The sequence below is a fragment of the Rhopilema esculentum genome, chromosome 4 (genome assembly GCF_057945365.1).
Source record: "Rhopilema esculentum isolate cy_ngs chromosome 4, ASM5794536v1, whole genome shotgun sequence".
Lineage (NCBI taxonomy): Eukaryota > Metazoa > Cnidaria > Scyphozoa > Rhizostomeae > Rhizostomatidae > Rhopilema > Rhopilema esculentum.
This window is the reverse complement of record NC_142818.1, coordinates 13,166,293-13,191,164: the sequence shown is the minus strand read 5'-3', so window position 1 is coordinate 13,191,164 and position 24,872 is coordinate 13,166,293. Positions and strand designations below refer to the sequence as shown.

At 36.6% G+C, this 24,872-nt stretch overlaps 2 protein-coding genes across 2 annotated transcripts; one reads left to right on the top strand and one right to left on the bottom strand.

The window, feature by feature from the left end:
- Positions 1 to 959: 959 nt before the first annotated feature.
- LOC148960449 (uncharacterized) lies at positions 960 to 12,406 on the bottom strand. The gene is made up of 2 exons (XM_089116125.1): positions 11,853 to 12,406; positions 960 to 4,307 (listed from the first exon to the last, which is right to left on the bottom strand). Exon 2 carries the CDS (start codon positions 4,120 to 4,122, stop codon positions 3,268 to 3,270), a length of 855 nt encoding a protein of 284 aa, XP_088972251.1. The 5' UTR covers positions 4,123 to 4,307; positions 11,853 to 12,406; the 3' UTR covers positions 960 to 3,267.
- Positions 6,854 to 24,797, top strand: LOC135691368 (GPI-anchor transamidase component PIGT). The gene is made up of 13 exons (XM_065209211.2): positions 6,854 to 7,068; positions 12,489 to 12,672; positions 15,169 to 15,406; positions 15,509 to 15,595; positions 16,010 to 16,094; positions 16,659 to 16,753; positions 18,100 to 18,202; positions 18,549 to 18,599; positions 19,650 to 19,694; positions 19,997 to 20,152; positions 21,015 to 21,180; positions 21,589 to 21,666; positions 24,494 to 24,797. The coding sequence occupies exons 1-13, from the start codon at positions 6,897 to 6,899 to the stop codon at positions 24,744 to 24,746; spliced, it is 1,713 nt and encodes a 570-aa protein (XP_065065283.2). The 5' UTR covers positions 6,854 to 6,896; the 3' UTR covers positions 24,747 to 24,797.
- Positions 24,798 to 24,872: the final 75 nt, after the last annotated feature.

The following is a 24,872-nucleotide window of genomic DNA, read 5'->3' as shown; positions in this document are numbered from 1 at the left end:
AGAATAACTTTAAGCAAGTTCTGGCATTCCCTATCCATTAACTACAATCTTATTGTCCTAATCATAATATGGTAACAATGCTTTTGAAGGGCTTAACAGTTTCTGAATATGCTGCTAAATGTCTGGAAAGTTTAAGCTCTCAAATCTGTTGGTTTGGAAAATAACACTGCTATCTCCTCCATCCATCTCCAGTGAACAGAATCAAGATTTGGCAATCATTAAATCAAGAAGATTCTCTGCAAATGTTCAACTAGTAACAATTGATTACTGAAAAGGCTGAGAGTTTGGTTTGGTTGCATAAAATGATCCTGCTCGCTGATTTTATGTCCAAAAATGGCCTTTCGTGCCTGTCACTTCTCCACATAGTGCAACACCATTAAGGCTGAAAAACCCTGTCGTTGCCATAAAATGTTCTGGAGATTAACATGAGTCGTGGCTGCTTGGCAATAAGCTTTTGTTTGCATTTTACTTACAGAGAATTACCTCCCAGCTCGTGGATCTAGGCATAGCAGCGCCGCCATCGATGCCTCGCATTCGTGTTCACGAAATAACACAGGGCGGTTCTGATGATTATAATGATGGTCATGCCCTCCCGAAATGGCATGACTAGCCTTTGTTCTCTCCTGCGTCACTCCTATTGTTAGGCATGACCAAACATAGGGAACCAGCGTTATGGGCATGACTAAAACACAGGGTTTGGTCATGCTCATAGTTCCGGGCATGACTAAATTGGAAACCCTCTGTTTTAGTCATGCCCGACAATAGAAGAGCGCCTTCGGAGGGCTCCATATTCTTGCGTGGAACCATAGGGCTCCAAAGGCGAATGGCCTGAGCTATTTCATCAGGAGAATAGGACTTTATTCTTACGAAAATATAATTTTTTGAAAAATGTTAACTCTGAAAATAGATGGTCATGCCCGGCATGACAAGCATGACCGCTAGCTACGCCACTGCTACTGCTCTATATTATCGTTTGCTATTCGTGAGGGGCGAATTTCAGATCTTTTTGAGAAGTCTCATGCTATGGCAAGATATTTCTTAGATTTTTTTCAGCTGATTTTGAGATGGGATTTTTGGGATTTCAACGATTTTGGGAGTTCGTTGTAAAATCTCTTGCCTTAGCATGGGTGGCAGCTTATCAGGTGTCAATTATATACTGAACCCTATGGAAAACTTGCTCTTTGTGCCACAATTTTTTTTAAACACGAGTACACATAACAAAACATATTAAAAAATTGGAAATACTAATCCGTAGTAATTGTTTAGTTTTCCCAACGATAAGCGTGCCAAAAAGGATATTTTAAATTCTTTGTATTTCATTTTCAATTCATGAACAGCTGGGTGAGCTAAAAGAATGTCACCCAAATAACTGATTGACAAAAGAGAATCAAACTCTTCTTGGTCGTAGAAGGACACTTGTGTGATTCCACTTCTGTTTTTACAAGCACTAAATAAGATGGATATAAATAAGATGGATAAAAACTTTTCTAATGTCCTTGGCTGCAGAATGTTTGAGAAAGAAGCTAAAAAATACATCAAGTGAAACGAAACCGTTAAACGAAACCGGTAAGAAAATGCCCCTGATAAGCGAGGGTCGGATTAACCTCGGACTGGCTTAGTCATTTCGGGCGTAGATATTACATTACAGTGACTTAATCCTTGATTATATGAAAAAAAAATTAGGAACGAAGGCAAAATAGTGGGAAATTGCTCGGGGGTTAATTAAACCTAATTTTGGACGGGGACGTGCCGTTTTGGTTAAAAATTTGGACGTGTCGTTTTGGTTAAAAATAGGGACGTGCCATTTTGGTTAAAAATTTGGACGGGCCATTTTGGTTAAAAATTGGGACGTGCCGTTTTGGTTAAAAAATTTGGACGCAGAATTCCGCCAATGTCTAAAAAATGTGATCCGTAATTCCGCAAACATGGTGAAAACAATACCCATAATTCCGCAAAGCAAGCACATAAAAAATCATCAAACAAATTTTGCATGTCCTTTGCCCAAAATCTCAACATTACACATATTTCATACTTTTATTTCTAACTGAACATTAATTTGCTAATGCTAAATCTCCCTCCTAATAATTTTGCAATATTTTCCCAACTTGGTACCCATAATTCAACATGTCTCTTCAAAGGGTTCCCATAGTTCCGACATATTTCAAAGATTGATACCGATAATTCCGCACTTTTCAGTAAAAAGGTACCCCTAAATAATGGCACGTCCCCGTACCTTCAAACATTTTAAGGTACCCCCCCCCCCCCCCGAAAATGAGCCCGTGAAACTATAATAGCATGTTGCACATAAGCATATACATCCGCTTGCCAGAGCTCTCTTAAGAACATGTTGGCCATTGTTATTGTCGATAATTCAATTTCAAGAAACCAGTCCTCCAAGAAACTCTTAGTCTGATTTTTGTAAAGAGATATAAGGTAATTGAAGTAATCAAAAGCAAATTTTTCAACTTTAGTATCACTGTGAATAAGAGCATTGAAACGTAAAACGAACAGCAACATATTTTTATCTAACACAGCAAAAGTTAGGGAACTGCTAAAGCTAAGCTTTGTTGAGAATTAATTGAAATTATGGCCATTTCATGAACCGTTTTATGACAATTGTTGTAAAAAAGTTACACCAGCATTGCCATTTATTTTCAGCCAAATACGCTCTTGGCTTATTAGACAAAGCCTACTAGTTACAAGATTCTTTGTTAAATTCAATAAAGAAACAAGTGCTATTTGGGTTGGTGCTTATCTGAGGGGTGTACTTCTTAAAGAGGGTACTTATGCTAAAGTTTAAAAGGATCTAGGGAAGTAAAGAGGATGAAAACTTTGAAAAATAAGGGTTGGCCTTCATTAGAAGAAATCACTCGAAAAATTGTAGCATTGGGAATAGAGTACGATCTCTTATGCTACTATCTACAGGCAAGCAATTTTTAACTTCCTTTAATAAAAATTTCTTGGTGATGCAAAAATTAAAAATGACATTGAAAAAAGCAGACATTTTTAAACATGCTGAAGCTTTTCGTCTAAAATGCATTTTCATGTGAAAAAGCTTTAGTATCTTTCGAAATGTTTGCTTTTTTCAAAGCCTTTTTATTTATAACCAAAAATTACCAATTTTAGTAAATCAGTCATTTGGATAAATTGCGTTAACAAAGTAATGAAATTTTAATCATCTAAGACTTCATGGCTCAACTGAGACGACTGAGATATGAAGTTCTGTTTTAGACACACAGCTCAATACCAAGGCTGTGTGAATTCACATCATTTTGCAGGAATGTTTAAATGCTTATGCAACCCGTGCATTTTTTCTATTTGCAGAAGCCTTTCCTCTAAACTTAGTTGCTTAGGCTTTGGCTTTGCGGCCATCAAAAATGCATCTGACTCCTCCTTTTTTGCATTTTCACCAATTTTCTGAGAATCAACTTCTTCATCCTTTTGAATATCGACTTTGTGGGAATTTTCGTTCCTTGTGGGCAAATTTGGTAGCGCTCTCTTTCCAACAATCTCATCGCGAGCTTTGATCCAGTGCTTGCTCCAGTAAACTTCATCATATTGTTTCGACAATTGACCGTTCATCATTAGTTTTTTTAAATCTTGGCACGAACGAGATCTTCGACGCTCACTTAACCTTAAACTTTCTATCTGTGGTAGAAACGGTTTTTGTACATGATTAGAAAACCTCCTTATTAATAATGGCGAAACGTCTGCCTCTTCCAAACTCCGCACATTCGGGTTTGCAGATTCCCTTCTTTGCTCTGTAAGCATACACTCTGCCGACCGTGCTTTTTCGATGCGGGGAAATTCTTCATGCTTTCCAAATCTTTGGGCATTTGTTATTGTTAAATTTTTCAATAATTTTGGTTTCGATGCTTCGAATTTCCAATCTGATAATGCGATTTCTTCTCGAGCCCTAGGATTGGCCGATTCTATTCGATTTTGTTTCTTCTTTGATTGAATGTATTTTTGCGAATTCCAACGAGTAAATTCTGCAGCCTTCTTACTTGGAAAACCTCTCCAACAAGTTTGATTTTGAATCTTCTTTCCCTCCATTCCAGCAGTATCCTTGAGCTCGGATGTTAACTCGATACTCTTGTTGGATGTTTTTGACAAAACCATTTCCACCGCAATTTAATCCTTCTGCATTGGTTGCACTTGTTGAAAGATAGGAATTACAGTTCTCTCTATTCTGTTTCTTACTTTATCCTTTGTTATTGTTTTTCCATAATTCCAATTCAATACAAAAATTGCTGCGAAATATTTCTGCGATTGGTAGGAAAAAGCAAAGCTCAGAAAACCGGTTGCTGAAAGAAAGAAATTCCGTGAGAAAGCAAATAAAAAGTCCCTCGCTCTCTTAAAACAAAGCAACCGAACGTGTTGCATTAAACGTGTTGCACTGATGGTCTCACGACAAACTATTTACTGCAATAGTTGTTTTGCGCAATTCCTTCGTTATTCTATTGACCACTGTTTGAAATGCATTTAGAAAAGGTTTCCGATCTTTCTGTCAATGAGCCTCATTTCATTGGCTTTAGTCGCCATTAAAAACATAGTTTCACAGCTTGAACGGGTGACTTCGCAATTTCAATGCACTTAAGAATTTAATTACTTGGATTGTTGTAGCAACATACATTCGACGCAAGGAACTAATTGTGATTCTCTCAGCATTTTTCGCAAGAGCATTATACGTCGAATGTACCAAGACAGCCAGTACTTAAGTAATTCAAAGAAGATCTACAGCCCCCCGGGGGGAGTACTCCCATTAAGGCCTGAAAGGGGGTCCAGTCCGTTTGAGGGTCTTGCCAAATGGCTACCAAATGGCCCATTTTCGATAATAACTGAACTACTTAGTTTAGCTTGTGATTTGTTATAGATAATGAACAAGATTTATCTTTCTCGAAACAACAACAATCAATTGTGAAGAAATTGATCAAAAACGACCAAGAGAGCACAAAGAAATGGATGCTAGCAAGGAAATATTTTCGGTTTCTATGCTACCGTTTGAGGGGTTTTGTCAAAAAGTACTACCATTTCAGGGTAATTCAAGTACCCCCCCCCCTCCCGCGATCTACAAGGCTTTATTCAGAGGTGCCGGAAGCTTCATGATACGGCGGGGGCAGGAACTGCAGAAAGGGCACCTTCCGATGTCAAAGTCTTCTGCCAAAACAGATAGGGAATCGTCGTTTTGCCAACGACGAAGCCTGGTCGTAGGTGAAGGCCCTATCAAGTTTAGAGGGTGGTGGTATGGGGGTTTCACCCGCATCTAAATTTTGCATTTCTTTGCCCTGAAGACTCTCAGAAATGGGGGCAGCACCATAGGCGTAAACTTAGGAGGGGCTCTTGGGCTTCAGCCCCTCCTGACGAAAACCGAGGGAGGCTGAGCCCCCCTGGAAAATAAAGAAAGGCTTAACCAATTTTTAGATAAGTTTGTTATGTTATTGGTTTCACGCATAAGATTCGTTGCATTAGATAATTGCGTTTACAGCAAAATAAAGTATGAAATTATTGTGAACATAAGGTCAGATCCAACTCGAGGCCAATCCTTCAGAGAGGCTGGAAGCATTAGAGGAAAGCAACGTGTGATCTTTGCTGGGGTCATAATAGCTATGGACAAATTTGTGTCTGTCAATTGATGAACTTGTTGACACCTTCATATCAAGAAATGCCGTGAGAAAGAGTACATCTTGGGTGCCTAAATAGAACTAATGATCTCAACCTAAAGAAACTGATTATAATTTAGCAATAAACTTTCAATTAATTCATTTTTGTGTTTCTTTTTCCTCGATAATGAAAAAAGCACGGAAAAAATCACCTTTAAGCCCTCAGCAAATCCACTTTCTAAGCCGCTGCCATTAGAAATTGTCATTAATTTTTTGAGCCCCCTCTGAAAAAAATGCAAGTCTACGCCTATGGGCAGCACCCATAAAAATACATTTGATATCGAAATTTTTTTCACTTAAATATCAACCTCAAGGGAGGCTGGACCCAATTCTACCTTACTCAAAAACAAAAGTTTGTTCTGATGACCATCTACATAGCTTGATATAACTTTTGGATATAACTCTGTAGCTATATTAAAGCTAAATAAAGCCAACTAATTTATGTTGCCAACGCTAAATATAATTTAAATCAAATATAACTGGTGTTGCATACATATTCCTTGCAAAAATCATAAGTACAATTGAACCATGAAAATTCTGAAATTTTTTCTTGAATATTTGTAAAGTTGGAGAGTACTTATTTCGTTTGCAACTGAGTTCCATATTTGGCTACATCTGTATCATGAGAAAGATCTTGAGAGCAAAAGGAAACATATCATTCAATTATTTATTCTTCTGAAGAGAGATAATTCGTCTTAAAAAGGGCGTCAAAAACTTGCTTTTGAAATTTCAGATTGCACCAGGGTTCCAATAACAATCTCATAAGAAAATCAAATCGCTCAAATCTTTAAGAAGCTTTTAGTACCGGCTCATAAATATATATTTTTCTGACTTAGTTGTGATCAGTGCCGTGGAGAGTTTTTCGGAGGCCTCGTGGCACAACTGATAGAGGAAGCCCTTTGCGAGCGAAGCGAGCAGAAAAATTTTGGTGACCGTGCACTTTTTAGATTACTAAAAATTCATTTCAGAATACTTTTTGCAGTCTTTGTCTTGCAATCGTTTAAAAAGTTTTACAATTTTGTTATTTCTTAGTTATTGCTTTCACAAATTGGAAACCGTGCTGCCCCCGTAACACTAGGGCAAATCTAAGACCCATATCCAAAGATTTTGCAAAATGCCCTGTTTTGCCAAAATTTTGAGGGGGCTATGGTTCCCGACCTCCACCTCCCATCGCTCATTTCGTCGCTTTATGGAAACGAGGCCTTCATAGGACAAGGCCTAAGTTTTTTGAAGATGGCCACTATTTTATTTATATTTAAAGTGGCAATATTTTGTACATTCACTCATACACAGGTTGCTGAAGATATTCACACTGAAGAATTATTTCTAAAAAGGCTGCAAACCGGGCATGTCTACACTGTTTCACAATTTACAACTATTTCACAGTCGTTCGCCTCTAAAAAAGGTAAGATAAATTATTATGGCGCGGCGCGAGTTTCATCTCATCTTGTTTTACAATCTTTCCATACGACATGTTTGTTTGTTTGTTTCTTTGTGATCTTATTTTGCATGTAAAACAATCCTAAGCTACTTTCAATTAATTTGTCAAATTCGATTATTTTTAACAATTACAATTAATAATGATTACCTATAATCATTATTAAAAACATATTATAACAACAGCACCCATCCAGTAGTAAATGATTATGAAATTAATCAAGAAGTGTATACATTGTTACAAAATTACGTTGATACAATTGACATTGCGTCATTCCATGTCAGTTCAGGTAAAAGTTAAAATTGTCATCCACCATCTCAGAAGAAAACATTAATTCCTTCAACATTTTGATCACAACACTCACACGTATTGAGCGATATTGGGTCAGAGCTGTACGACTCATGCAAATTTTACGGCTCATGTCAAATATGTAGGGGGTCATGTGAAATATGTACAACTCCTGTCAAATTTTCAAAATCGATAAGCAAACAGAAAACAGAATCTAGTTTCCCAGCAAGATCATTTACTTGTCAGCTAGACTAGACATATGCTATGTTCCATATGCTAACATCCTACGTAATGTGGATACACCATCAACAAGTACAGGTCGCCCATACACAATTGAAAAGAAAGACACACTGCCAATTGCCAATGAATTTGAAAAGAAAGGTTAAATATGTAACTTTACTCTGTAGATGTCAAGGCAAGACTTGCATATATTTGATACAAAATTGACTTGTTGTCCAATTTAAGTTGGTGTCTAGTTTTGTTGAAACATCTTGAATCCATGAAATGGAATACAGCAATTAAATTCTGCATGGTTTCTACCCTTACCAGTCTATAACGATGCATGCCAATGATTCTCAAACTTCGTTAAACATCAAGCATCAAGCTTGCAAAATTTCATCAAGATCAGATTTGTCCCACTTAAATACTTTTCCAGTTATATAGTGGTTGTATGGCATTGCCGAAATCAACAATAACAGGTTTCCTTACTTTGAAAATGCAATAGCTGTGAAAGAAATAGTCCTGCAAAGTTTCTAGCATTATTTTTGTATTCTGCAGGAATGAAAATGATGGGATGTTTATTTTCGGAATGATAATGCAAAGAATGCCAGAAAAGTGAGAAAGACAAGATATTGTTTATTTCCTTACAAATTAAAAATGGCCACCAATCAGTGGTTTTACCTGAAAAATGACTAAATTTAAATTGCGATATTTCAGCCAATATAAAAGATATTGACGTGAAACTTTGGGAAACCATATTTCTAAACAGGATTTATTTGCAAAATGAAAATGAAGAAAATCTGAGATGTCAAGGCCTTGTTAAATTGACATGGAATGACCCACTCAGATGCAGTTGATTATTTACTTTTGGTAGTATTGAAATAGAGGATAAGACAAAATAGTCTCCTTCATAAGTATAGGTGTTGTCTATTATATGGCAATTATTATCATGATTTTCAATCATTTGAGTGCACTTTATTTAACAGCGCTAAAAAAACATAGAAAGGAGTTAACTTCATCTCTTGAAACGCTAGCTTTAAACCAAAAGATAAATCGTCTATAGGTGATATTACAATTGATATTCCAACTGATAAAAAGTTTTTACACGCTTACAAACTTAAGAGAGATGTCATAATAGCAGAAAGGGCAGGCAGGAAGCATTCCAGAAAGTTTCACCAAAAAGTTAGACCACTGCATTCCATTTACAACGCATTTCAGACCCCATCTAATTTTGGTAAAGTTTTCAGACCCCAAAGAGCACAATTTTCCCTGGAATGAGTAACAATAACTTTAAAGCCAAAGAAAGTGTAGAAAGTGTGCTTTCTATGAGGTGAATTCCTGCATAATCTTGACACATGTGCCTACCTTAAGACTAATATCATTTGATACTTCTTGATAGTTTAAGCATGAATTTTTTAATGAGATTTTACTTTTTTCCATATTTTACTAGCCTGATATGAAACCAATGTTACTTCATCAAGTATAAATTCCTTTAATGTTTAAGACATGATAATTGCCTGTTTACCTTTCTTCTTTTCCATGGCTTCTTTTTACTGTACAAATAATATCTGATAGAGCTAATATCAGAGGGCCGGAAAAATAACTTGTCTTTGTTTCTTCCCTATGAGAGCATAAAAAGAGAACCTAACTCGATATTTGGAAAAAAATGAAGTTTAGTGTATGTATAATCATCTCCAAAAGAAAAAATCCAAACATCTACACTGCCATATTATTTTTTTTTTGTTATTTGCGATATGGTGAAAAACTTATGGATTTGTGGATAGCTCAAGAAAAGTTGACCATTTGGTATTTTTGATGCTGTTTTTGGATTCCTCACCCAATAAAACGTCTCTGAGTGAAATTGTAGAGCTACAGCATTTCTTAAACTGATAATATTTAAATGAAGTAAATTCAAAATGGCCGATTTTTGTCAAGAAACACTGTTTACATTAAATTTAAAAAATGCATAACTCAAAAATCGTTTAGAATTAGATGCTCCAAATTCCAGGATTTTCTACTGTTTATGATATCTATTACTAATGAAAATTTCAAGAAAATCTGTGAGTTAAGGGTGTCATGGTCTGGATGATTTGACATGGAATTACCCATACCATGTTATTTAGTACTACTTCATAAAGCATTAATTTCAGACCCCTCTTCCTTTGCTTAGGGCACGGTCCATTAATTACTTATGACCACTTTCATAAAGGAAAGGTCCATGAAAAAAGCACTTTTGAGAGTGCGTTTGAAGTCTTCGCAAACAAGTCAATGATTCGCTCTACATCTAGTGACAGCAAAATATTCTTTTCAACTGACATTGTATTCAGTGACACTAATCTCTCTTGAACCATGCTTGACCTGAGGCTGCGTTTACACGGGGCCGGCCGAATATTTGGTCGTCAAAAATTTGGCTTGCTTTTGAAGCCGGCCACAAATGAGGTCACTTAGGCGTTGCATTTACACGGGACCGCTTAAGTGACCTAATTCTTATGACTTGCGCAATGTGTCAAAAACTTGAAGCCAAAAATCATTGTAAACAAAGAGCTAACAAAACAATTTCTCTCATTCTCTGTTCTCGTGTGCTCTCTTCGCAAAATTATGTTTAAAGAGGATGGGTGACATAACTGCTATCAATGATTGGGAATTTTCGATGTTTGCTATGCCTTTCAGTTTTAAATTTCAAAATGAGTTATTCGACGAAAGTCGTTCATATTTTCACCAAAGCAAAAGCTACAAACGCAAAATCTAACCGTGCAAATATTTGGCCGGCCATAACCGTTTACACGAGGCCGCACGCGAATTCGGCCGGCCAAGTTTCAAGAAGGACGCTTTCCAAGGTGGCCGAATATTTGCACGACTAAATGACCTAATTTGAGGTCATATAGCCGGTCCCGTGTAAACGCAAGGCCTAATTGACCAAATATTTGACCAACCAAATATTCGGCCGGTCCCATGTAAACGCAAGGCCTAATTGACCAGATATTTAACCGACCAAATATTCGGCCGGCCCCGTGTAAACCCAGCCTGATTCTGGTCTTCACTCTTTGCAATACTGAAAATGACCTTTCTGCTGCCGCAGAGCTGACAGGGAAAGCCACAGAAATAGCTGACACACCCGACACTTCTATGAAAAGGGTATTTTGGCCTCCCTTGCCACTCCTATGAAAAAGCAAGAAAGATAGTTGCCTCCTGCTCCCCCTCTCCAGCGTCCCTGGCAGGGGATGAGGAGAATGACTTGGGGAGAAACACTTGTCAGCGGTGTCAATTAATCAGCGATGTCACATAATGGCAAAAAAATTCACTGCTGCAGCAAATTCCAGGGAAATGTACCAGGAAAGCTAAACTTGAAGATAAAAAATTGAAATGTTTTTCGCTTTTTAAAGTTGATTTTGTGAACAAATTTTGTAAAGCAAAGCTTAATTAAAAAAACAGCAACATCAGAAGAAAGGAAGGCTTTTCACAAATTGATAATGTGGCTAAGTAGAGTCACCATGCTTTGATGAAAGCAAAGAAATAGTCCATATCTGTATTTACGATTTAAATCTTCAGAATTTTCTATTTCTTTTCTTCGAAGATGGTGGTAACCATCGTAAATGGCTGTGGAATATTAAATCATGTGACAGAATCATCTCTGATAGGTGTTTATACTGTCCCGTTCTAAAACGGAACCGTGACGGTACAAAATTCGTTCGCTTTAAAAGCAGGAACAAAACTGAACTTTTCAAAGCGTGCGATTACAAGCATGCTGACAAATTTCATATTACCAGGACTGCATCCTAAAATATGTAATCAAAATAATCATTATCTTTTACAGGTCTTATAATCCATAAAACTTTTATTTGTCATCTGTTTCATTCACAACATTCTAAACGATAACATGGATGTGCCCTCCAATTAAGAGAATGCAGGGTACAACCCTTTCCAGTTGACAGTAAAAGAAGCTAGTAAAAAAAGCTTTTGCCAGATCTTTTTCTATCGCAGCTGGAGAATTTCGAAGTTTTTATTAAATTTCCGCTAAAAGTGTGATTATTCGAATTAAAAGAATAGGTGCTCCAAATATCATAATATTTTGTCTATAAAATGACTTTGCCTTCAAAAGGAAGTGACATGTCTGTCAATTTCACCATATGTAAGACACACCCTAAAAAAAGTCATTAGTAATTCGAAAATGGTGCGTCTCTTAGACACTGCTAAAAACAGTATACATTTCTTGAAGAAATTAGATGTAAGTCAAATGAAGATACCTTTCATCAAACTGAAGTTTTGTTGTATAGGCACATAGATCCCAATCTATCTCAATTAAACTAGCCTGCGTAACAGACCAAAAACGTCCACGGGAGCTGGCCTGAAACATATATACTTCTCCACAAACCAAGAAATCTCTTCAAAGAAAACTTATATCTCAATTTATCTACACGTTTTTACTCAACACATTTTATACTAACACTGCCCTACTGTACTTTTGTGAATTCAATTACTCAGCTAATCAATAGGCCACAATAAGGAAACCTATATTGCTTTCTCCTAATGCCGATAAAAAGGTCTTACGTAGGTTTTGAATGCATGATAGATATCAGTTTCCTTTACCTCGTTTACATACACATAAAAAGGAGGCGATTACGTAAATAAAATAACATAACAAAACAAATTAAACTACTTCGAGTCCTCCAAGTGAATATAGCAATAAATTTTAAAATATAACATAACATAACAGCAATATAACTAAATACTTCTTATGTGCGCTGTAGAATCCCCACTTACTTTTATAACATTTTTATACTTGAATTCACACACTACTTTTATAACATCATTTTTAAAAATGTACCTTTGGGTTTCTGCTAAATTTTATGGCCTGATGCTGAGTCTGCTACTCATTCTAGGCTCACATTACAAATTATTTCCAAAGTCACTTGGACAAATAGTCAAGAAGTATGATGTTGGAGAGATTCATTTGTCCTTATCTCATGGAAGATGGAGATACAATTTATGGGGCTACCCTATGTCATCAGCACCATATGGAGTTGAACTATGGGTTTGGTTTTCATCAACTTTAGATAATGAAAAGTAAGTAAACCTCTTTGGTTTTGTTTTTACCTTTGTCTAAGTATTTATTCATGGACTGGTTTTTTGGAAACATATGGTAGATTCAGATGTGATGATCTAGCCTTCTCTATGCATGATTTCAGACTCAGAACAACATCTGTTGATTTGAGATTGCCAAACAATTAACAATAGTTGAGGTACTCCTCAAACCACGTTTTTAGTAGCAGAGAGTTAGTTCGGATAGCTATGTGGTACAGTGTAAACGCTTTTATCCGGATAAATTTTATTCACATCGTATCTTGATCGAAAGCGATTGGCTATTTCATCCAATTTAGTTTTCACTGTCTCCCAATCAAGACCATTTGCCATCTTGGCTGCCTTGTTGTCGATAAATACTCGTGTTAAAAGTGCAGTATCTTGCCAGTCCATGTAAAATTAGCATACTTGTCAGCTTTCCCTACTTTCGTTGCTAGTTCAGTGTCATTTTGTTTCAAGAACAAACTATTAAAACAAACTAGTCCTAATTTGTATTGACAATATCTTTGGATTTGGTCTAAATGAGAAGCAGATGATTCTGAAGAGAATGAAGTCTTTTTACGTTGGCGGGAATTTTGTTATTATTTTGTTGCCCAGAGAAAACTTCATTTTGGGCGTTCTGTGCATGATTTAGGTCATGTGACTGCACTTATCCGGCACAGTGTAAACGAGAGGGCAAAGTGGACAAAATTTGTGCGGCACAGTGTAAACGCAAATCAATCCGAATAAGTTTTATGCGGATAAATTCTATCCGGCGCAGTGTAAACGTCTAGGGGTCTTAGGTTAAGGGGTTTTTTGCTGCTCTTAATTTCAGTATTGCATCTCTGATTGGATAATGAATCGAGCTTGCTAGTCATGTTTTTTCAACTTAGTTAGTGTCATTTGCGTGTAAAATGTATGTAAGGGGGCTCTATGTAAAGACTAGTGGGAGGATAGAACATATTTTTATAATGATCATCAAGAAAAAGCTCGGCTTTTTGTTAGTAAAATTTGAAGTGCCTAATTGAAATATAATCTCATTTTGTTTGGTTTTCGTCTATACATACACCATAGCCTCATCATTGAAAGGACTTCTTTACAGGGGGCTTTGTCAGACTTTACAATATAAATTGATGAAGGTCAAATTATAAAAGTAATATAACAATTAAAAGTATTATATGTTATTAGCATTAGGCTGAAATGGGAAATTACTCTTGAGTCTACCTTTAAGAGTACCAAGGGAGGGGGCTAGTGTTGTATAAAGATTATAAAGATATAAAGATTTCTGACTACTGCAACCATTCTTCCTTGGGACAAGGCCATCAGCATTGGTTTGTGTTATGTGACTGTTAATGTACGTTTGTTTTAGGTTGACCAAACCTTTAACTGGGCGAGGTCTCTGTCGAGTGTAGTTTCTAAGCCACTGAGCATACTTTGTAACATGGCATTTCTAGAGAGACATTGGGAGGTCGTCAGTATGAATCAAAAACAGGAATGGATCAAGATGTGCACCTTATGAAACACCACAACCAACACTTCGCAGATTTAAGGATAAGATTTGAATGTTACAAGATTTAAATCTGTTTCTTGGATAGGATTTGAATCACAACTGCTCCTGCCCATCCATACTTGTTTCGTTTTACATTAAATTTTGATGATCTATTCCAGCAAAAAGTTTGTTAGGTTGATAACTTACGTTGCAGTGTATTTCCCTTCTCCAGGTTGACACATCTTTAGTGCTCTTTAACGCGCAAGCAATTCCAGAGTGGAAAGACCTAAAGCCAGACTAATTTGGGAAAAAGCTTGTTATTGTCTCAGTAAGATTTTTTATATCCTGTAAACTACTTGAATGAGAGAAAATATTTTGTCCCAGCCAAGTTGAGCATAAGAAAAGGCAAGGTGTCGCAAATGTGTCCTAAAACAACGGTCTATTCCCTTTTCTTATCAAGAAACAACAAGAGGCCTTTCCGAAGTCATTTAATACTTCGTTTGACGTTTGAGGAGGACGATAACAATCAAGCAACAAATGGTGCTGAACGGACTAGCGTCAGTTCTTAAGACATTTTGGAATAGCCTCTCATACATTTCCAAAGGTATCATTGATGTTAATGGCTATTTCTCCACCGCTGCGATCACAGTCATATTCGCCCAAGGTTAACATTTTCTCGAGAATTCAAAAGTGCCTCAAAATATTTAGTAACGACGCTAGAATCGTATGTATAGCATGGTTTCGTTTAAATTGATTAGCTTTGAAATAAATCTGTATCTTCAGAATCAAGGCTTGAGTACACATAAAGAGATCGCCTTTGCCTAATTCAGCTATGTTACGATTTAGTTGACAATGGCGGTCCAAACAAGGGGCCCAGCAAAAGTGCCATTTGTCATTATCCGGTTTTTTTGTCAAGTAAAAACGGCTTTAATATGATGCGAAGTGTTCCCTGTTTTTGTGAACTCTTGAATGGACTTCAGTCACCTAATAACCGGGTTGTTTCGTTGACATAGGATTGATGAAAAGTGGTATGGGTTGGTGAATGCTCTTTCTGGTCAGTTTTGTGCGTCTTTGAACTACCTGCGAAAAGGCGTTTCAGCATCACCACGGTACTCATTTAGGCCCATGGGTCTGTGGCACAAAGATCAAGAGAATGCTTCAACACATCTGAGGTATGCCGTATTGCCACGAGAAACTGTCTGCACGGAGAACCTCACGCCCTGGAAGAAGCTGCTACCTTGCCAAAGTAAGGTAATACCTCATAAATTATTATTTTATCTTCTTGATAGACTGCTTTAAATGTTTTTCGTTTGCCAGTGTTTGATGTTCAATTCATCTTTTCTCACTCAACAGGCTGGAATTGCATCCCTGTTCAATGCCTTGCATCTGTATGAAGCCAGTTATCATTCCATCGCTGTCCATCTGAGAACAGTTTGCGTGGTAAGAGCCACAGGGTCTTTCCATAGTAAAGATTTTGTTTTAGTAGGTTTTCTATTCTTAACTGAAAATGCCAAAGCTAGACTGATTTCTTTTAATCCTAATCTATGTCTTTCAAAAATTTGAAGTTCGAATAAAATAAACTTTTGTGGATTTCAATTTATATTTGAAAAAGTTATTCTTGACAATCGAGGGAGCCTAAATGATGAAAATGACAGTACTTGAAATTTTTGTTGGATTTTATAGCCATGTATTTGCAAAAATTTTCTGCCATCTGCCTTTGATGCAGTGAATTGCTGAACGAATTGTCAAGAAGCGTCAAAGTTATTAATTTTATTCAGATGAAATTTTTCATGCGAATCGGCGTAATGTGTTTTTGCGACCTTACAAACATGAGTTCCGGTTTTATCTTTGTAGGACGCAAATTGTTCTTCTCCATCCACCGAACTGAAACAAACTTTGTCTTCTGTTTATGATCCTGATATCAAAGGCTTGAGAGAAGGTATTGTCTTCCATCTTCTTGTGCGGATCCAAGCAGCCATCTTAAAGATATATTCTTTAGCATAACTTTGCCATTGGAATTCATAATATTATCTCATCTTAATTTTTGAAGAACACTTGAAACATGAACATGTGTCCATGAATGTCACTTCTTGCAAGTCGTTGCTCTATACACGCTTTTTTAATGCATAATTCCCAAACCCCGAGTGAGTTGCTGCAGGATAAGGCAACATCAAGAAATTATCTTGCATTTCTTAAAGGCTCTAGCCATACCCCCTTTAAAGCAGTAGTGGTACAGTACGATTTCCAAATTAATCACATATCTCTAAGGTAAGTTAATGATGAAAATTCAAATGTTCAAACAATATGTTATGATTTTGTCTTGTGGTCTTGATTTTGACGGATCTTTGGAGTAAATTATTGTGTTATATTTCATGGTTTACTGGTTTACTGTAGTCTTTGAAGAAAGACCTCGTAATTCAGTTTCATTGTTTAAGTTGAGCATTTTGTTCATTGTTTCTGATCATAGATCAATACTTTCTAAAATTACTTTCTTTCTCCTCAGTTTGGTCTTTTGGACGATTGTTTGGTGAAATTTTGAAATCTTCTTGTCCTCTTGCGACAAGCAGTAAAATACTGGTTGCTCTTCCAGACATCAGCGTATGTTGATTATTCATCATCTATAACATCTGTATTACATTTTAGTCTATCTTAGCCTTTTTCGTAACAACCGTATTTCCTTTAAAGAACGCCGTGGCATTTTTTACTAAATAAAACATGTTGGTGTGGCATTTTATTAAGGGAGGCGTTAATACAAAATGAAAAGTATGTGTGAAATGAAAAGTGACAAGAAAAGTGCGATAAAAAGCAATTTTTTCGTTTCCCAAAAAACACCCCTGATAAAGAATGTGTGAATTTTTTTTAAGTTCACAAAAGATATGTTCATGTTATGGAAGTGTCAAGGAATGTCAATATTCATGCTCCGTCAGAGTCCTCGTCTCTATGACATAAAACTTTTTATAGCTTGCGAATGGTGAGCGTATAAACTATTCGTTATTTCTTGTTTGGTCTGTTTGGCTGCGTAAAAGGGGGTCTAAGTTCGTAATTTCTATCGCTAATAGCATTTTGGCCGTTGCCGTTTATTTAGGAATGGGGAGTGACGTATACCATAGTCCTATTTCCGTCACGTGCTCCAATCGTTTATTAATCATATCGAGTCACGGCCCTTGCACAAAAGGTTAATCTTGTTGATGAAGCAGACCTTGTATCTCTGCATTTATTTTGCATATGGCTTATCTTGCAAATCAGTAAATTTGTTATTTCGTCCATACCCGTTGCCTGTTTTTAACGAAATAGACAGACGAGGTAATCCTATTGTAATGTGAATGATCATGTGATATGCATAATGTGCATCTGCGATCATGGCCAATAATGCTGACCCAATAGATAACAAGACACTTACGTATGACCCCCTCCCCTTCCACCCTCAAAATCAATATTGCAATTGGAGTGGTTGAGCCGGTGTGCCTCCTCACTTACGCAACAGTCTCGTTCAACATTGACCTGGGGGAGACATGTGGGTCCGTTCACCAGTCCGTATGGTATAGTTTTAAGGTCACCACTTTTTCGCATCACATCGGCTCTTTTTTGCCGAGATTCTGAGCGGTGTTTGGTATCAGCATTGCCAGAATTAGCGAACTAACCTGCTTTGGGTTTCTAGATAGTCACATGCAATTATATGATATGTATGGCGGCGACCTATTGATTACGCTTGCTTGTGGATTGAAAACACGAGGTTGCAACATTGATAATGGCTAATGCCATTTGTTATAGAATATAAAAATTCAATTTAATACACTTTCTTTTGAGCCAGGCACTTGATTAATTTATGGTTTTTAGGGAAGAGAGTGTTGGGGCTAGGTCCTCTTCGCTTCTGCGATTTCTTAAACATCTAGTCATCACAAATATTAGACTGTGTAACCGTCGAATTTACCCTGCTTTCATAGGAAGAGAGCAAGCACAGTCTGAGCCCCAAGCCGACCCATTACCAGTCCAAAATGTATGCTGGTAGAGAATTTCATTTTGCAGTTTATGATCTGAAGCATATGGGTAAGCAGTTATTCTTGTATCTGCCAAAAATGAATGGCAGTCATGGGTTTGTTTTCTCTGTCAAGTGATAATGCCATTGTTGTCTTAAATTTCCGTCCATTCAAAAAACAAAAGATGCAGTAACATAGCTTCGGGACTATTCGAACGAACCAGTATTTGATATTGGTTCATATTACGTAGCAAACATTTCTAGGCCAGAGAGGATTTCGAGCATTTTTCTCCAAATTAAATTTGTCAAATAGAAAATAGATGTATTATCCCTACCAAATTGTTAAGTATCGGTCTCATTTGTCTCGTCGCCTGTTATTAACATTTTTCATCAATAAGTGATTTTTGGTTTTCTTAGATTTACAGGCAGGCCTGGACCTGCGCGGAACTTTCTCAAGGGCCCTTGTCGGTATGAAGCTTTGAATTCGTTCATCTCTGTATGAATTGATGTTTTCCATTCATTCTCTTGATTATTATATTAGTTATCAATTTACAAACCTTATGTCACTAGTTTGTTTAAAAGTCAAAACATACAAAGAAACAAGCGTATTTCTAGTACTTCGTTATTGCAAACACAGCGATATCTTTAAAACTTAGCGAAAGGGTGTCACGCGATAAACAGATGCCCACGGAGATACTGAAGCATTGCGTAGTCTAACACTCTATTCCCTTCAATTTGTGCATTCAAAAATGATGCTAAATAGCTATTTTTTCTTTGCTCATCTGAAATAGTTGTCGAAGACGTATCTGTATATTTCGTTTCGTTTACTTTCACAACGTGACCCCATGGAGGCCATGCTAAAAGCCTGCAATTTCAAACTTTAATTTTGGTAAATTTATTGTATTATAACAACAATAGTTATTGGCAGTTTCCTAAAAACATAAAGTCACTAGCAGGCTGCTCGACGGACTCCGATGGAGTTCTTGCGGCGAAAGGTTGAAAAAAATGTAGCAAATAAGGAACACCGCATCGCGCTGAGAACAAACAACAATAAACACGCATAAATCAGCTGCTGCTAACATTTCGCTCCGGCATACGGGGCTTCACGCTACATAGAAATGATACTTAATAATATTACAAAATAAAGAACTTTAATCAATAGTATAAAAATCTATTTTATGCAAGCTTGGCTTTCTATTTTCTTTTTTACTTGTCAAACGGCCTCGAAGATTACATTTCCTCAGAGATGAAGCAATTTTGTCTATGTTTTGGTTTTGATCTAGGAGCGCTTTCATTAAAATCGGAGCTACGTTAAGCTCTGCTCGTTGTGCTTTCTCAGTTATTCTATATGTTTAACTCTGTATAACGCTAGCCTTGTTTTTGAATGCATTGCCATTTTACACTCTAAGATGAACTGGCAAGTCTGCTTTCTGTGTTAAAGTACAATAGTGAATTTTGTTATTGTGATTGGGAATATTCTGAAATATTTTTAGTAGCCCAAGCCGTCTTTGCTTACAGGAACGATAAGAGCATCAACCATCAATGCCCACCGTCATACAACAGGTGACCTTTTGATTCTCTCAGCCTTTCCACATTACTTGTTTTCTATATTTCTTCATTAGTTTTTTCTTAAGAGAGCCTGATAATTTTAACATTGACCTGTTTTCGATATGTACAGGGTATCGCGGGACAGAATATTAAAAAGAAAGATCACTCCACTGAACTAGATAACTGTCCCACAACCTTTTTACAAGTAGATGGAAGTGAGATGAAAGTGCAAGTTATCGAGGAGATTTATGTTTAATTGTATCATTTGATCTGATAAGCCTTTGGTACCGCAAAAAATTGAGAAATTGTTTTTTCAGGACATGGGGAAGAAAAAGGAGGCATTATATCGTTGATATCAAACGAGCATCCGAGCAGAGCAGTTAAAATTCTTTATTTTGACATGATCCCGTGGTATATACCAGTTTATTTGCACTCTTTGGTAGTGTACCGTGGTCAGGATATAATCAAACCCGGTAACTATGTAAATAGAATTTTGCTGCCTTGTTGTAAATGCTTTCTTTTGATCTCTAACTTTCTGTAATTGCATCTCTAACTTTTATAGTGCCGATTACCCTGTAACTGTTTACATAGACAAACCCTGTTAGTGTATACAGACGGGTGTTGTCTTTTTAGATTCTTCTATAATGCAAGAAACCTGTCTCTGAATGTCTTAAGCCGCATCTTGTTGTTTGCTTAATCTTGGAATAGTTTAACGTGATTAGTAAGTGTTCTAGCTCTCGTTAAATGTATCGGTTTCCTTTTGTAGCTTAGAGCTTGGTGGCCTATTCAAACCAAAGCTCCCTCTTTCGCTGCAATAATTGTTTAATGGGTGGAAATTTTCTGTCTTTGGTAGCTTTCTGATACTTTGCTCAGCCTAAAAACCATCGGAGAGTTCGCTGAAAAAATAAACCAGGAAGTTTTCTTGTTTGTTTAGTGTTCGGCCATAATTATTCGTAGACTAAAGAAAGGACTTTTTCAAGACTTCTTAAGTAACTTCTAGATAACTGCCTTCTGTGCAACACTTTGTTTATACCCTTTTTACTGCTGTCTAGCGTATGTATCATGATGTGCAATATTGTCAACTCTATAGGGCCTTATTGAGTTCGAAAGGGCCTTGTGATGCCTCTGCCTTGATGACAGCGCCTGGTCCCATTTGGGTTTTATATCCCCACCTTCCTAGGTCTCCATCAGTCTCCGCTCTCACATTCAACACTCTAAATCTTTTTTTCCGTATCGTCCATACAAAAAATATTTTTAACACTTAATCTTATGTCTCTCTGCATCATACATCTTTAAATAATTCGAAGCTTTTTTAAAGTTATCTTTTTTCTATAGATTTGCTTAAATTTATACCAGCAAAGGACAGAGTGAGACCCACAACGATAGAAATGGTTCTAACTGTACCCCCAAAATCAACCCTGAAGCTGTCATACTCCTTCACGAAGGCATTTCTAAAATGGACTGAACACCCTCCAGATTCGCACCATGGCTATTATATTGGGTAAGTAAAGAAAGAATTGTCCTAGCCAGGAGATAGATGCCATGATTTTTAAAAGTTCGGTCCTTTTGTCTGACACTGGAAAGCCATTGGAATGGCTAAATCTAGTGGTTCTTCTGCTCTTTGTTTACAGTGGCAATTTCTTTGGAGTTGAAAATCACTAGTTTATCGTGTTACTAGTCATAGTGGTTTATATTAATGGTGAATGACAGGTTTCGCCTATCAGTACGAGGGTGATGCACCCCAACGTGTAATAATTCAATGAAATGACACTGCGAAGTATGCACTTCCATTTTGTTTTTGGCTTCTAGGAAATATTGATTTTTCCTTGTCGTAATGAGTAACACGATTGAAATTTCAATTTTTGTAAGAATACCTACTGTTGATAAAAGCAGCGTTTTGTTTTTGCAGATCCGCTGTAATAAGTACCGTTTTGCCGGACGCATCGAATTTGACAGGCACTTCTGAGCGTTGCTCAACATTGTCTGGGTAATGAAATATAATTTCCGTTTTCACAGCATTTATATTCGCTTCTCGCATTTGAAGCACTTGAAGCTGCCATATATTGTTTAGCTGTATTTAAAATGATTGACTTTATACACAGCTCCAGTAATAAAATCGAAAACGGAGTAATTTAGATGATATTATCATTAATAAATGAACAAGCCATTAGTTTTCCCCAGGGCATATTTTCAATTTGTTTTAAAGGACAATATTGTAGCTATTGGAGCCTTCTTTTCCTTGAATCGTCAATTTTGCACAAGTAATGTTAAACGTTCTTGTGCAGTGCCCAAATATGGTACAAATGATCAAATACTTTAAAATTTGCTAAAAACGGTTTTGGCAAATTGAACGAGAGGCACACGTGTAAACCTTCTATGTATTTGTGAATTTGTTTCACCAAATTTAAAGTTATTAGGTGGAATAAGAAAGGCAATATCATCTAGATATGTTCAGTGGTTTCATCTTTTTTATTTTGGTATCGTTTAAGACCTATCAGCATGTTTTATTTCTTTTTTTGACTTGACACTTTTTCAATAATTTTGAAGTTTGTGAAAAACCTCTTATACCACCTCTCTCAGGATGGGTTTTGGCTTAGGGCAACAAGGATGAAAAATGTTTTGAGCCAATCAGACTGTTTGTTTACAATTTGAACCAGCCAATGGTATAGCGTCAAAGACAATAGAAATCTGAAGAGAAAATAGCATCGAATCAGCCGCAACAGTAACGCTCGCACCTCCTATCCAAAGCTGTGGGGAAAAACCGGCGCCACAAAAAGTTAACGCTGAACGCGAAAATTGTCATTATTGAAGTGCTTCATACAATTATGCATAGCAAAGGAGTATATCTAAAACTTTGCCGTCCCCATTTTTGAAATTCGGTCGTTAACCAGAGATAAGCGATGAAACGTTTAGCCCATTATTGCCCTGATTGAATCTGCTTACGTTGGTTATGGTTGGTTGTACTCCAAGAAAGCGGCATCATGTCATTTTATTGAAAAACAGGTCATTTTGAAATCTTTTTACAGGTCGTTGATAAAATTTAAGCAAAAAAGAAACCTTGAAAAAATTGTGCACATTTTACTTGTTATTTCAAAAATTGCTTGTTTAAAAATTTGTAAAGTAAAATTTGAAACCTCTGCATGACCTGCAAAAGTTTGAATCAAACCTTCAACTGAAAAAGCTATTGAGATATAACAAGCTACATTTTTTGAGTTCTCATTATCTTATTGGAATACAACGATCAGGGTCATTATTGAGCTTATATTTTGTAAAGTGGTACATTCTCCAACTCGTTTTAATGAAACTTTGCAAAAATATTTGAATATATTGACATGCAAAGTTGGGAAACCTTGAACCTTTCACTCAACAAAGACGCTCTACATTTTACAGTAAAGAAGAATACAATTCTTGAACCCTCAAACACTTCGTAAGTTCTTCTGTGTTTTTTCTTAAATGAATCCGTACTTAAGTCACTAAAAAAACCAGAGGATTTATTTCAGTGGAGAAAGATAGCGTGGGCCGTTGCGTGCTTAGAGAAAACATTTTATCGTTTACTGTCTAACGTTTTGAAGCCTTTATAACAATTCGTGTCCACAAAATTCGTTGACAAATCGCCTAAAAAACTTTGCCATGAGAAGAACCATTGCTTGCACCTACAAAAATACCAAAAACAGGAATAGGCATATGATTTTGGAATAAATATTTGCAACAATGCCGCTATTTTCTCAAGATATGCATTTCTTCTATACGCAACACTCTAGAACGCACTCAATGAAAGAAAGTTGACGGACTGTCTTAGGGTTAAGAACATGCAAGAAAAAGGCAGAATGAAGGGAAAAAACCCGAGTTTGATAATCATCTCTCCGTCTTACTTTAAATATACGACGTACATACTTTGTAAGTAAAAAATGACCTGTTTTTCAATAAAATGACATGATGCCGCTTTCTTGGAGTACAACCAACCATAACCAACGTAAGCAGATTCAATCAGGGCAATAATGGGCTAAACGTTTCATCGCTTATCTCTGGTTAACGACCGAATTTCAAAAATGGGGACGGCAAAGTTTTAGATATACTCCTTTGCTATGCATAATTGTATGAAGCACTTCAATAATGACAATTTTCGCGTTCAGCGTTAACTTTTTGTGGCGCCGGTTTTTCCCCACAGCTTTGGATAGGAGGTGCGAGCGTTACTGTTGCGGCTGATTCGATGCTATTTTCTCTCCAGATTTCTATTGTCTTTGACGCTATACCATTGGCTGGTTCAAATTGTAAACAAACAGTCTGATTGGCTCAAAACATTTTTCATCCTTGTTGCTTAGGGCAGCTTTTCAGCTTTTCCTCAATCTGACTACTCCGAATGCAATAAAATTTGCTTTTTGTCACTTTATTCGTGGAAAGAGTTCACTTTTAACTTTAATTTGTGCTATATTTCAGCTTTTCGAAAAACCCTTAACCAGATCGTTAAGAGTGTTTTCAAATCGTGAAAACTTTCTTTTGTTCCCAGTTGACTTTGATGACTCAAAGCACTGATGATATCAGGCTGGAAACTTTATCTGCAGCACACTTTCCATACACCAACTGTTTATAGCGATGTCCTTATGTGTTCCAATGCTATCATCTTTTTGCTGCTGCTTCATGAAAGCATTGAATCAAAATCAGTAAAATACCAGAGTTTGTTGGCACTAATTTGATTTAGGTGTTTTAATGTTAAAAGTTTCCAGAACGTTCGATTGTACTAATTTCGTTAACACTGTCCGAACTAGGTAACATCCGGCTGAATATGTAATCATTGTCCATTTTCTTCATTTTAGAAATTGCATTGGACACGATCCTCTCTTTGTGCGAATTCACACAGAGTCTAATCTACTTGTACTACCAACACCAGACTTCAGCATGCCTTTTAATGTTATATGTTTGTCGTGCACAATTTTTGCCATTGGATTTGGCTCCATACTCAATCTAGCAACCAGAAAGTTTGTTGTTGTTAGCAGCAAGAACAGAGTATCGTTGAAAGAAAGGTTAAAAAGACTTCTTGCAAAATTATTTAAAGCAAAAGCGAGTTAATTTTTGTAAGTTTTAGGTTAACTGTTCATCGTATACATTTTTGTGTTTCTACACCCCTCTTGTTTATTCGTTATTTGCTATTTGCTTCAGTTGGTTTATTTACCATAGGAATTAAAGGGTGATAAT